Source organism: Aptenodytes patagonicus, chromosome 1 (genome assembly GCF_965638725.1).
Source record: "Aptenodytes patagonicus chromosome 1, bAptPat1.pri.cur, whole genome shotgun sequence".
In the NCBI taxonomy this organism is placed as follows: Eukaryota; Metazoa; Chordata; class Aves; order Sphenisciformes; family Spheniscidae; genus Aptenodytes; species Aptenodytes patagonicus.
In genome coordinates this window covers 165,547,090-165,562,148 of record NC_134949.1, presented here as the reverse complement: position 1 = coordinate 165,562,148, position 15,059 = coordinate 165,547,090, and the positions used below count along the sequence as shown (strand labels likewise).

The 15,059-nt window shown below is 38.8% G+C and overlaps 1 protein-coding gene across 1 annotated transcript in view; it reads left to right on the top strand.

Moving 5' to 3' along the window:
* The window catches only part of ITGBL1 (integrin subunit beta like 1), a 156,497-nt gene that overhangs the window by 118,795 nt on the left and 22,643 nt on the right, over nt 1-15,059 (top strand). The window contains exon 8 of the mRNA XM_076361439.1: nt 14,295-14,411. Within this exon, the coding sequence (XP_076217554.1) occupies nt 14,295-14,411 (117 nt within the window). The remainder of the gene's footprint in view (nt 1-14,294; nt 14,412-15,059) is intronic.

Sequence of the window (15,059 nt, the reverse complement as noted above, 5' to 3'; positions counted from 1 at the left end):
AGACAATAAAAATCAGCTGGCAAAGTTTTGAACCATGGTGGTGCAGTAAATAGTGTTTCTTTCTGTAGACTCAGCGGTCTGTAAAATGATACATTGCTTCATAGTTCAGGAAGGTGAATGTCTTGATTAATCAGAGCTGTCTTCCTATGGAAATGGGGTCTGATTATTTATTATTATGGAAAATGTGTTGGCTCTTTCCACAGATAAAGTCATTTTGACTTGGACAGAAGTTCTTTTGCTTTTAGAGGATAATATAGCTTTTCTCTCTCTTCACACCACTGCTTGAGCTAGCTGTTGTCTTTAATTCTCTTTTAATGCCACTTCTTTTCTGCAAATTGGAAAAATTTTCCTGAGGACATCTGGGTTTCCACTTGCTGGAGCATCTTCTTCAGAACTATTCATCCTCACCCCTTTTGCATACCCTTGTATTTTTGAGATTAATCTGCCTTATTTTGCTGAGTGTCAGTCACAGGTTCTCCTTCTTCCTTTGGTCTTTCTTTTGGCAGATCACCTCACTTTCTGTTTTCACACCATTACCCACTTATTCTTCTGTGAGCTCTGATACCTGCCTCCCTTGTCTGTTCCTCAGTGAGAAGGGGAGACCTTATCGCTCTCTACAACTACCTGAAAGGAGGCTGTAGCAAGGTGGGTGTCGGTCTCTTCTCCCTAGTAGCAAGCGATAGGACAAGAGGAAACGGCCTCAAGTTGCGCCAGGGGAGGTTTAGATTGGATATTAGGAAAAAATTTCTTCACTGAAAGGGTTGTCAAGCATTGGAAGAGGCTGCCCAGGGAAGTGGTTGAGTCCCCATCCCTGGAGGTATTTAAAAGATGTGTAGATGTGGTGCTTAGGGACATGGTTTAGTGGTGGACTTGGCAGTGTTAGGTTAACGGTTGGACTCAATGATCTTAAGGGTCTTTTCCAACCTAAATGAATCTGTGATTCTATGATTCTATGATTTGCAGGCGTCTTTGCTCTTCTTTCCTTCCATTTCACATCTTCTTTTCTTCATTTTTCAGGGTGTTTGGAGGACTCCAAACTTATCCTTCAAACCTGATTCTTCTCTGTTACTGGTTTTGCTTTTGTATCTTGACTTCATGGCCAGATGTTTCCCATTCTCCTCATCTAGGAATCTGCTGTCAAAATCTTCTTGTTTGCCAGATTTGCAAGTATCCAACCTTCCCTCTTCTCTCATACCTTTTCATTCCCCATCCGAATTTTGCCTTCATCCTCAGCTGTGGCTTTAGTCTTGGGATCTTTTCTTTGGTGGAACCTCTTAGATTACATTTGTTACACATACATATTCCAGAGCATGCTTACCAAAGTGTAGCTAGTCATTGTAATGGTCTTCTCTTCTCTCCATGTCCCGTCTTCTGCTGCCTTGGCAACCACTTAGATAACTTTTCCTACTCCTACCCTTAAATGCAAAAGCACGAAAAAAGAAAGAAAAAGCTCCCAGCAACCTCTCCCACCTTTAAATTCACATGAAATCTCCACTGTGTTTCTGCTTTGTTGACTTTGTCGCTGGCTATTTTATCAGTGAGATTTTTTTAAGGCTAAAAAAGTACTGACATTGACTTTTGTAGGGCTTATTTCACAAGCCTGGTTTATCTGAAGGGTTAAGTTCTTTCTTTTCTCTCCACTGGAGTAACCTTGCTCCGAAGTTGCAAAGAAGTGCTCCTAAATAGCGGGAGCGGGTAGGGAGTTGCATCTACCTTCAGATTTCTGTAACAGTGACTACCACCTCTGGGAACACTATGTTCTCCATATATTCATTGGTGGGGAATAGGCAGTTTTATCTTATAATTTAGTGGACCTGCTTAAACAAAGTATTTTGGGGGAGAAAAGGCACACAAATTGCTAGAGCAGGTGGTTTTGATGCATTCTTTCTCTTTCTCTACCCAGAAAGATAAAACCACTCAGTCCACTGCCTAGGTCCAGATTTCTCTTCTTAGTTGTTCTTTTGCTTGGCAGATATTTTTTTGCTAGAAAGTGTTGCAGTGAATATTGCTTTTTCCTTGAAAGAATTGCTTTTTTAGCCAGCAATCTCATTTCTGATGAATTTTTAAATATTTAATAAAGCAGTTGGTCTGTAGAAAGCACTATTTGCATTGTCTTTGTGTTCTTACATGATGACTGAGGAGATTGACAAAACAGTACTTTGTGTAATATCTATACTTATTTCCAAAACAGAGGATAGATGTTTTCAATTTAGCATAGAATTCCCTAAAGTACTTATCAGGCTTTACAGTCTTAACATTTTTAATCAGTTGTAAAAGATCCTCTTACTCTCTGACTTATATAATAGACCTTAGCTTTTCTATTTTTGCTTCATTTGACTTCAGAATGTTTCCGATGCTATAAAAAATTGACATTTTGTTATTCTTATTTTCATCTTAAATTTTTCCATATATCAGCGTTGATAAAATTATCACTTTTTAAACGGTGGCTTTTAAAGACACAAAAGATTAGCCATGTCCTTAAAACAAAAGAGATACAGTATTTAATATCAAGCATATTGCTGACATTTTATGTGACTATTTTTCCTCAAAATCATATTGACTGAAATTTTCAAGGGACTAATGACTGGTCATGTGTTTTGAATTCTCCATCTGCTGGAGAGCTTTTAATGCTTTCTGGGGAACATTGGACTCTTTCTTCTCTCTCCCTCCCTCTTTTGAGAGAGGAATTATAGGAAGAATTGTGAGTTATATAAACCTTCCCTGGCACTCCCAGAAGTTCATGTTGTGTGGTAGTATAGCAGTCCCTGCACTGATGTGAAAAATGCTTTCTTGGTCCCTAGTTTCCATCCAGTTTCAAGCACCTCTTTTGCTCATCAGTGGCGTTTCCTCTTCTCCTGTCCAGTGGGTGACACTGACAAGGGTTGAGGCTCTTCCAGACATGTTTCCTGGCTGTCAGCATTTTCAGTGGGCTGTCCCCGTGAGAGCAGACACAGAGTAGCTGGCGGCAACATGGGTCAGGACTGAAAGCAGGCGGTAGAGACGGGGCAGGCGGCCGCAGGGCGAGACTGCTGTGTTTTGCAGCTCCAACTTAAGCACACAGGTGTCGTGGTTTAACCTCAGCTGGTAACTAAGCACCACACAGCCGCTCGCTCACTCCCCCCCAGTGGGATGGGGGAGAGAATCGGAAGAGTAAAAGTGAGAAAACTCATGGGTTGAGATAAATAGGGAAAGCAAAAGCTGCGCACGCAAGCAAAGCAAAACAAGGAATTCATTCACTGCTTCCCATCGGCAGGCAGGTGTTCAGCCATCTCCAGGAAAGCAGGGCTCCATCACGCGTAACGGTTACTTGGGAAGACAAACGCCATCACTCCAAACGTCCCCCCCTTCCTCCTTCTTCCCCCAGCTTTATATACTGAGCATGACGTCACACAGTATGGAATGTCCCTTTGGCCAGTTTGGGTCAGCTGTCCTGGCTGTGCCCCCTCCCAGCTTCTTGTGCACCTCCAGCCTTCTCAGTCGGTAGAGCATGGGAAGCCGAAAAGTCCTTGACTAGTGTAAGCACTACTTAGCAACAACTAAAACATCGGTGTGTTATCAACATTGTTCTCATCCTAAATCCAAAACACAGCACTGTACCAGCTACTAGGAAGGAAATTAACTCTATCCCTGCCGAAACCAGGACAACAGGTAAATCTGTTGCTTGTGACTGATTGGCAAAATGAAAGTCAGTTCCAGTCAAAGCAGAAATCTTGGCAGGAGCATATGTCTTATTAGCGGTGATCATTCTAGAAATTTTGGGCCTAATGCACGCTATAAACCTGATTTCTTGCTTTCAGAACTAGCAACAATATTAATGTATAGACAGTTGTTTCAGTCTTAGGCTCTTCATAGCAGTTGCTTGAGTTAACTAATTAAAATAAAATGCCTTAATTTTAGTGTTTCAGAGTGCTGTTGTATTTGTCAGGAAGGTTTGGAGACTGATCACAAATCCATCTTTTCTGTGGCAGACATCGCAGGAATAGTGTGACCTCACTGGTAGGCTTTAATTACTTGTTGCATGTGTTTCGACTAGCTTGAAAACTGCTAACGGTCTTTAATTGCTGGTTTTTATTGAGGTCCTCCAAACAGAAGGCTGAGAATAAATATGTGAAGCTCATAATTATACCTGTTCTCTCTAACTCAGTCTTAACAGACAGTGTCCTTGCCTGCTCATGGGGTCCTATCAAGACAGATGAGCAAAGAGGGTATTACTTCCAAGAAGTTTAAACAAGTACACCTGTAGGGTGATACATAATATGCCTAGCTGGTCTCCTTTGCTAACTCTTGGCTCACTTTTTTATTATTGCTGTGCGCTCTTCCTGAAATCTGTCAACTCAGGGTTACCTGCAATGAAGACTTTACTACTAATACTTGAAATCACAGAGCGGGAAAGTGAAGGATTGTGTTGTTTTCTAAAGATAAAGTTTGCATTTAAAAAGCTGTTACAATCATGCCTTTATTTCCCTCATTACACATTACATACTTTTCCTCAGAGCCAACCTTTTTGGGCGCTGGGAAGAAGCATTATTTCACAGATGCAATTATATTTGGGGCAAAGATTTTAGGAGCCATAAGGCAGTGTCTTTACAACAGATTAAATAGAGAGCCTTGTAATGAGAGGCTAGTGCACAATCTGGCCAGTTGGCAACAAAAAGGAAAAAATTGCTTACAAGTGAAGGGTAAGAGCATTTTAACTTGGAACAACTCAGTAGATGATGCAGTTGCTAGGTAATGTCTTTCATTTCTGGAAAAAAGTCTTGAGGTGAAAGCTAATCAATAAGGTAGATAGAGTGTGATGTCATTTGTTGCCATGGTTTCTGAACTTCGCAGTCTGTTATCTGCAAATAATATGGATGGTTGCTATGCAGTTGAATCTTTTCATATTATTGTTTTGCCATTATAAAGCTCTTTAATCTTGGCTAAAGCTTCAAAGAGCAGAGTGTCTAGGAGTTTAATCGTTGTAATAGATAGGCTTGTATTACAACCCAAAAATATCTTGAAATTTACTACCTAATAAACAACAGGCATCAGCAGGAAGTGAACAAGGTTAACATTTTGGTGATTAAACTTCCACAAAGCAGTTGACATTTTCTAGTAAATTAATCTGCAAATTAAATATCTCTGTGGAATTAGTGCTATGACTCATTACATGGCAGATCATGTAAAAAAAGGGTAAGCAGTCAATCCTCTGGATGATAAGGCAGTCAAATGTATAAAGCTGTAAATGGCTCAAAAGCCATCACAGCTTCTTGAACAATGTCCTTGTGTTTCATATATCTTTCGCTGTTGGATTGTGCCTCTTTATTATGTTTGGGTTTTGCTAGAAAATATTTTATAGCAGCTTATGCTAAGCATCAGACAGTTGGACAGGCTGAAAGGGAAATGAGACTTATTTTTCCTGATAGTTGTCAAGGTGAAGGAAAAGCATTCTCAAGTCAGGTCCTTTAAATCAAACACAATACTTCACTTTTCATATTCTGTGGAGAAGATGTTAGTTTTAGTAGAATGCCGTGTATCCTTTACTTGATATATTGGCATCTCTTTACAGTAGTTTTTCTTGATAGTTTGAGTTACTGAAAGCATTTTGGAGGGAAAGAATGAAAAAGAGATGAAAAGACAGAGCTCAGTGCAAACTAGAGAAGGTAACATGGGGTGATCTGAAAGATGAGGTGATTTGTAGAAGTACAAAATGTTCGGTACCCAGCGGTGAAACATTTTAAAGGAGGGGAGGGCCCATTGGACTAAGTGGAAAGAGAAGAAAAAGTAGAGAGAAAAGCAGAAAAGAAAGAGGCTGATGGAAGAAAGAAGAACTATTTTTATTGGGGTGAGAGAAGAGGGGAGGGGAGGAAGGGTAGGAAAAAATCAGATGATGCCTTGCTGAATTCTAGGGTTTTGACATCTTCGGAGTGACATTTGCCATGCTGTCTAGTTTTTCTCTTTTCCCCCAACGGATTCCTCCTCTTCCATTTCCACTGTTCTCTGCCTTAACAACACCTTTCTTTAGAAAGCATTTTGCCACCTTCTTTCTTGTCTTCTTCACACATCTCTCCTCTGTGTGGTGACATTGACTATCACATTTCTTTCGAACAGAAAAGTAATTGCCTTCGTAGTCCTTCTTGTCCCCTTAATATAGTGAGTGAATTGTCAAGGGCGTGCCCCCAACGGGAGACCTGAGGAAGATGTCACCAGGAAAAGCGAGGCATATGGCTAAAATCCTGCTCTTGCAAAGTGGGCAGGGGTGTTCTTGATGACTCCTCTCCTGGAACTCCTCTAGAAATTCCCTGTTGGCTGTGCAGAAACACAATAGCAGCCTTCAAGGAGTGTATCCTCAAAGCACTGCTAGTGAGAGGAGGCAGATGGAGGAGACATGCCGGCTTGATGATGATAGCAGATGTCAACAAGTTAACAATCTGAAAAGGAAACTAGCAGCACAGCAGTGCTTCTTACCCAAATGTTTAAGGAGAGGGAGGAGAAAAAAAGAAAAAAGAAAAGCAACGTGGAAAAGAAGATACAAATCAGTAGTGCTGATCAGCAAGAGCTGTAAAAGACTATCTGATGCTAAATCTGTAAAGGGGTGCTGTTGAGTGGATTTATAAGAAGTATTTCACTATTAGGCTGTCACAAAGAAGGAGCATTTACTTCAGATGCCGTATGCCAACTGTGCAATTAGGCTTCCAGTCATACATGCTGTGTGTACTAAAGCGGGGGGGCAAGCCTCAGCCATTTGCAATTGCTCTTGCATAACGCTTGCTTTTGCAATCCTGGATATTCAGTTGCTTGCGTTGTTGTGAGAGTTCTGTTGTGTGGGATAACATACTTTTATTTCTCCAGGGTTTTTATCTTAGGGATATTTGTTTTCTGTGGTGGTTTTTTTTTTCCTCCCTTAAGGAAAAACTAAATTGTCAGACCTTTTTTAATACCCTTTCACATTATAAAGCAATTCAATTTTAAAAAGATTAGAAGAAACATACATTTTCTGTCTGAGAAAAAAACCCGCACACCTTATTATATGAGGGAAAGCTTGGTACTTTGTACTAGTGAACAACTTCATAAAACTTACATACAATAGTGGAAAGTCTCAGGCAGCTTTAACAAAAGAATTTCTTAATTTGTGAATTTCTGCTGGTTTTCTTAGGCCAAATTTTTATACCAACAGCCATTGCAAGACACATTGCAAGAGTGTAGGTGATGAGCAGACATGGGACTTCAGGTACCGATGAGCAGACATGGGACTTTACGTACCTTCTCCTAAAGGAAAAGGATAAAAGAAGCTGTACACAGCAAAGTCCCCAGAGCCATCGTGATGCTCCCTGCATTGCACACACCTTGTGAAGCCTTTCAACCTGTTCCCAGCCCTTTCACATGGGACTATGATGTTCCACGTACCACTGGATGGCCCAGAGTCACTGAGCACTTAACACAGATTTGGAGTAGGTTTTCCAAGCATGATATGGAAATTAAAATAAAAACAGGTGCAATAAGCAATGAGTGAAAGTATGCAGGCCTTTGAAACCACGTATGGGCCTAAGGTGAGATAATGCAACCTGGAACAAAAAGTTATCAGCTATAGAGACAGGTCTTCTAAGTGTGCAATATAGTTATATGATAATGGTTAGTTGATTGCAGGTACTTCAGCCCTGTTGATAGTGATGAATGTAGTAGCTGATGCAGTTATTGCAGTTGAGAGGTGCTTAGTAAGACTACGGAAAATACAGATATAACCCAATTGCATGCTTTAGCTACTGCTGGTGGTGCTATTTAAATAAAAATCTCAGAGCTTGCTGCAAAAAGTTCGCTTCAGTGTACAAAATTCTTGAAAAAAAGTAGTTCAAAAATCTGAAGTTTGGAAATTACTTTAGATTTATTAAAGCAATTTTCATTTCATTTTATGTCTGTTTGATTCAGCTAAGCTCTTCTCTGGAGCTTTTATATCCTTAGTTGAGGTCTTAGGTCAGTCATGCTGCAAATAATTTTTTACGAGTAGACTTAAGGCATGTTTGTTTTTTGCGTATTGATTTAGAAACAGAAAGTCAGTTCCCGATGCAAATCTGAACAAATAGTTGTTCTTGTAATAGTTGCAGAACATTTTTTCTTGTGTATGAGGAGATAAATGCACAATTTTATTTTTCACAATGTACTGCAAAAAAAAAAGTGCTTGTTGCTTGAACCTTGTGTGGAAAACCCAATTTTCACCAGATCTCCACAAAAACAAGCCCCCCACCCCAAACTCCCAACAGCCTAATAGAGCAACCCTGTGCACATTAAGAAAAGAAATCCTTCGTGGTTCTTGTAGCTTCAGTTAAAATACAAAACATCAATATTCCTATCTGATGTTTCAAATGCAAGGAAGTTGCTGTACAAGATGTCCTCTCCTGGGCTATTGGCTTTCTATCTTTCCTGCAAAGACTCATGAGGCGCAGAGCACAGCAGAGCCAGGACACCACACTACTGATGCATCTCATACACGCCTGTGCTCCTATCACTCTGCTGCTCACCAGGAATGAACTAACATTGGTACCTGTGATGAAGGTCAGCGTGTTGTGATGAGCAGCACAGTGCACCTTCCTCACTCTGCAGCTACGCTGAGCACTCTGTACAGAGGACAAACCACATTTAAAGGCTCTGATGTTCTTCATTTCTCTGAGAAATATCACTTCAGTGCAGAAAGAAGTGTTCAAGTCCAGCAGGAGAATTTGTTTTTTCATGTAGATGTTGAACTCCTTTTGCTGAAGAGGTAGCACCAGGGTTGTGCTAGCCCGTCTAACTGTTTTATCACAAATCTTGAGACATGTTGGAGCATTGGAGACAAACAGAACTGTACTGATATAAGTTCATAAAGCTTTTTTATAAGAGGGAAACTCTTATTTTTTTCCTAACATAACTAGAGGTTGCAGGTGACGTTATTCATATATTACAAGTAGAACATTGCTCCCACTTGCCCAAAGTCCTTCTAAGAAACTAATCCCCAGATTTGCATGGTTTGTGTGAGATCAGCCAGATATTCAGGTGTTTAAAGAGGTTCTAAGGATACTTTTGCACATACTAAAGATGCTTCCAAAGGTTCCCTTTTTCTGACACCTCATAAACCATCAACCAACCAGGTCCAAGAACTACCAGCATTCTAAAAGCCAGGGATCCCTCCATGTATAAGGCAGAATTATTTTTTGTCTAGTCAGTACAATATTTTTATATGAAAAATTATTTTTCATTTATGAAAAGCCATTCTAGGTGTGGGAAGCCATTCCAGGCCATTTTGAGAAAGGACATGCAAAATAAACTGTGTGCCCACTGAGAAGTCTGCAGTTGTTTTCTGTTTGAGTCTATAAATTTCTCCACATTGATCAAGCTCAGCTGGATTACGCTGCTCTTAATGCCTCAGACTGAGCAAGGCAGGATGAGATTGTCCACCCTATTTTTGGCAAGCACTGCATTTTGTTTGCCCATTTTGTGGTACTGTTTATTCCCTTTACTGGTCTTTTTTCCCTCCACCACTCAGTCAGTGAATTTTCCTTTTCCTTACCTGAAGCTGCTACATCCTATCTATTACTTCCTTAAGTCACATCTGCTTCCCCCCACCCACTATGTCCCCTGAAACTTTGTGATCTTCTGTACAAATCTTCCCATCCCCCTTCTCTGATTTGCCATTTCTGAACGTTATTTTAGATCGTCTGTTCCCAGCCAGCATGAAATGGGTTCTGCTGGCAGAAAGACACAGCAGCTTTACTGAATGTGCTCAGGTTGCCTGAGATTGCTTGATAGCAAAGAAATTGCCAATTTCTGATAGGTAATGCTTTCAGATGTTAAGCCTGGGATAGCCATGGGGCAGAAAAGTCCTTCCTAAAGGCACATTTCCTTCTATTTATCACTAGCCTGAAACACCGTCTTTCTGAGGTACCGATGAACCTGGTTTGCTCAGAGCAAATTTGGCGCTGTATTCCTTACACATTAAAAAAAAAAAAAGTATTACTTTATTTATTTGTTTTCATTTAGAAGATAACAGTTCAGAACCATGCACAGAAAAATCCTTTATATTGTAGAATTATAGACAGGAAAAGACAATGAAGTACATCTTATTATATTCAGTGTTTATTTTTACATTGAAAGCTATTGCTGTTTCTTCCCGATATTTTTTCTGGCAATAACAGGGTAAAAATGTTTTATTACGCAAATTATATATTTCTAGCACAGTGTTTTAAAATGAAAATTACCTGTATAAAAGAGACTTTCAGTCAGTCTGTATAGACAGCTGGAAATTGGTTTGAATGCATACAGCTAATGGTCACAGCAATTTTCATGGGAGCAGGTTTAACGTAAGTCTAGGTAGTGTTTACTTAGGCTTTCATAAATGTTGGACAAGAGGAATGAAAAAATGCTGTAGTAAATGGTCAATAAAATCAAAAGCTAAATGCTTAAGGCATGGATTTTTAGAATTCTAAACTTACGTGTTTTAATGAGATGTGGCACTTCAATTCCCTTTAAAAACAAAAAAACCCCACTCTAAGATGGTCTTTTTTCAGTCTTCAAATAATAACAATTATCAGTAGTAAATTAATACTCCTATTGACATCAATGGGAGGAAAGAGTGCAAGGAAATATTAAGATTGTAGACAAATAAATGTCTTGTATAATTATGCTATTTTTGGAATCTTGCATTGCAATACCTAGGTTACGCTTTTCAATGCTAATAGCTAATACAACCTCCATCATAAAGCTTCCTTCATCTGAAGTCATCAGACGATGAAATTTACTGTCCCTGTTTAGCGATGAGGAGAGGAAGCCACTTGCTATAAAATATCTGAGGTGAACTTGTTTCTTTTTGCTCATAAAGTGTAGCTCTTGCACAGACGGTTGAGAAGGTGCAGAATATTAAGTCCTTCCGTGTTTAATTGTTTCGGTATGCCCTGGAATTTAAAGAGAATTTAGGATGTGTTTGGCGGTAGCTTTCCCTCTATAATCAGGTTGCTATGGTAAACCTATTATTCTAGACAAAGAAAGGGTATGTTTAGTAAAGTGCTGATCCCTTTTCAGTATAATGTGAGCTTCAAATTACTTTTGAACGATTGAATTTGTATGGTAAGTATTTTATCACAATAACTAAGAGAAGAAGGTCACAGAATAAGGTGTGGCTTCTGTTATTTCAGTAGCAGCTACATCTGACAAAGTAGTAGTATGGCTGAAGCAAGCTTGCCCTGCAAATATCTACTCCTGGTTTTCCCGGGGAAGCAACCTGAAGTTTATTGTTACAGAATGCTATTAATTTTTGTGTTTATCTATATAGTGATAAACTGAGCTTTTCAAGTTTACATTTGCTACATCCTATGTAGTTAGCTGTTCAGAAGCAAAAGGACTTTAATTCTCTGTTAAATTATCTCCAGAGAGTGAGCCCACCTTACATAATCTAACCAAAATCTCAGTACTTTTGGAGGTAAAGTATCCTTTTTAAGCCAGTATGAAGTTGCAATCACTTAGTGACACCACTAAATTCACTTCTTATGTTCCTAGTGCTGATTTTGTCACATTTGTAAAAGAAAAGGAATGATGAACTAATAATTTGAGTATCAGTTTCAGCAGCAGTGTACTAAACTACTATAACTGTATCTTTGAATATTTAAAAGTAAAGAAATAGCTCAGTGAATTCCTTTTCCAGAGCACTTACTGACTGAGTTTTCTGTCCATTTTCAAGACATTTTCAGTTCTTCTGAGGTCCACAGTCAGATGACCTAAATCATACCCTGAGCTTAGGTGGGAGCCAGGACAAAATAAAACACGAGGCACAGATATCAACAAGGAATTTGGGCTTTTTGAATATAGGGGTTGGTGTTTTCTTCATTAGCTAAGATGAGAAGATTGAGAAGTAGGGCCTAAATCCCTTTGCGCTTGATTTTGAGAAGGCAACCTGAGCTTGTATCTCTTACATGACAAAAAGGTGCCCTGTCTGCCTAGGGATGGGATATTCCTCAGGTTTTTTGCTGGTGAAACTGTTGCACATTAACTAAAATGAATAAATATTAATTGCAGCAGGGACTGAGAGGAACCTGTTCCCATTCCAGTGCAAGTGCCCAGCTACTGGGCTCTTAGGTCATTCTGAGTTATTAAATTAAGCATTACAGAAGGTAATACTTAATTACAGAACATGCAGGAGCCTCATTACAGAACCTTCCTTTGCTCGTCCCTCTGGAGGATTTTCCATTTCTGCTGACTCCTCTCTTCAAAGCAACTTGCTTAAACTGATTTTATTGTCCTTCAGGCATCCTCCTTATGATAGCATTAGCTGACCAGGATACCACTGTTAAAGATGGTTCTTTTGTTTATTTTATAGAGTCTTCACAAGAGATGGGTCCTGTTCGTCAGGTACCTATCTGCCTATGGGTGACTGACTGTGCTTTGGGACACTGTGATGTGACATTTTTGTAAAAGTAGCCAGCTTGTCTAAAGTGGATGCATAGAAAGAGACTGTGAGAGCCCCAGATAGTGACAAGTTGGACTCATTAAAAGTCTCTGTATATTTAAGTACTAAGAAATGATTTTGTTCCAGTTGCTAATGTAACTGTCCTTGGCAAATAATTGTAGCTTAGAGAATGCAGGCAAATAACATCAATCATTCTGTGGACAATCATCTCTTAAATGTTGACATGATTACCAAATACAACTGTATTTTGTGATGCGGTAGATGCACTTCAGGTAATAAGTGTCTTTTGGGAACAAATATCTTCATATAATTGCCAAGGCAACATAGTTTTAAAACTATGTATATTATGAAGGTATCATGAAGTATTTGCTGTTAATTCTCTCTATCAGCATGTCTTTTTTAAGATTCTTGCACTTTAAGTTGATCATAAAATGTCCTTCTAGGTTGAATCCTGGCACATAGAATGTCAGCTCGGAAGTGCAATGTACATTGATGCTGGGGAAGATGAGGAGTATGGCAGCTATAAAATGAGCTGGCAATTTTTCCATAATAAGATCCCCCCCTACTCCAACTTAAGTAGACTGGGGGTTTTGAAAAATCAAATGTAACAAATTTAGGTTAGGAGTTGAAAGAAAAATAGATTAACAATGATCTGTCAGTATGTTGACGTAAAAGGTTTTATTGTCACAAAACCTACAGTTAGAAAAACCCCACTAAGGTTCTCCTTAACAGTCCTTTCCCATTCAGCAAAACATTTCAGCAAATGCTGAAAAAGTATTGTGCATGCTGAACTGTTTGGTTACATAATGAAAGGCTGCACTTGGAGGATTTTTTTGCTTTGTAGCTATAGTTGCTCCTACTGTAAATTTGGGTTCTGCAGCCAGCAGAGCAGTGTCCAGGTCCAGGTTGAGTCTCACGGCTGCTATGATTAAATTAGATTGAGAGGAACAGGCTTTTCTGCATCCTAATCCGTGTCTCTGGCGGCCCTTTTTTACACACAATATCTTTTCCCAAGCCCATCAAATGTATTACTTTGATCCACAGTTTGTGTCATATTTAGAGCGTTTTCACAGTAGAATTGCATTAAAACAATTTAAAAAATACGGAGGCAAACTCTTCGAAGTTAGGAAATAACAAAACCAATGTTACCTTGAACTGAGTCTGTCTCACATATGTGCAACGTAAGACTGTCCTTGATCTTAGTTTTTTTCACATCTGACCATTTAATACTCACTGCTCTGAGGGCTTTGGAGTGGAGTATCTGTGGGCGTTTGGCTGCGTCTATTCCCGCTTTAAGCTCTGGGGAGTTGTCCTGTGAACAGGTTGGTGGAAGGGAAGACTTTGACAGAGGTTGTGCTTTCGACTTGTATTTCCTCAGGTCTAGACAGGAAAAATTATAGGGATTTTTGCTTTCCAAATGCCTGACAGAGTATTTGAAGAGTTATGTTTCTACATGACTAGAGAGTATCTTAGATAGCCCTGTGCATAGACTATTTAGTTCTAATGACATTCATTTTGGAGTTTCTGAGGTACGTGCTAAATATTTTAGATCAATTATAGAGGTTAATTATGCAGTTAAACATGTGCCATAGCTCTGGCACATGCTTTTATGCAAAGTTGAGATATTAAAAACGTACAGTGCCAATGATTGCTTGTTGTTGCTGTTTCCACCAAGACATAACAGTGATATACTTTGCTTCTGGTTGCCATGGAAGAGGGATAGTTTTGGGGTTTTTTTTTAATAATGTTTATGTGCGTAGTTTAATTAATACAGAGTGACTTGTAATTTGTCTTTGGGGGGTAGGGTGTAGAATAAGTTTGGGGGTTTATTTCCTTTATTTTACTTTATTGAAATCATGACTCTAACAATTGTTTATTCTTACAGGGAGATGTGAATGTGGCCAATGCACTTGTTTCCCTCCAGGAGACAACAGAGTTCATGGCAAAAACTGTGAATGTGATGATCGACAGTGTGAAAATGCGGACGGTGATGTCTGTGGGGGTATGCATTCACTTAATATAATGTAATATAATTAATATAAATCGTGACAGTTTATAACTTTCTGTTCCCCCTGATTTTATAATGTAATGTCACTATAGACTAGTGACATCATTGGTTAATTATAATAGATTATAGATTTTTGTAAGAAACAAGCTATATAAATATCAAATACATTAGTGAATATTTCTTTTAAAACTTCAGCAACACTAACACTGAAGTAGATTAAATACACCTAATAGCATAAATATAAGTGCTGTAGTATATCCCAAATTCCATCAGTGTTCATTAGAGAAGAATACAGACACTTAAAGGAAAACCTGAAAAATTAGGTAATTTTACTTTGTGTTTAGTACAGCTGAGGTTTTACTGAGAATGTTGTATTTTACCTAAAGTTAATAATGACCAGCAGTACTTCGGAATATTTCATATTCACTGACAGTGATATGTCTGTTTTCTAAAAAAGTAGTAAAAATATATTATGAAAGAATCTAAAATGATTGAGATACATTGTCATAGTAATTGTACATGCAGATGGTTTATTTTAATGTTGACAGTGAAAACTTCACTTGTTGATTTTTCAGTAATGTATGTTGGTGTTAAGCAGTATTTCAAGTTAGTTTTAGATATGTAAATGCATACATACCATAT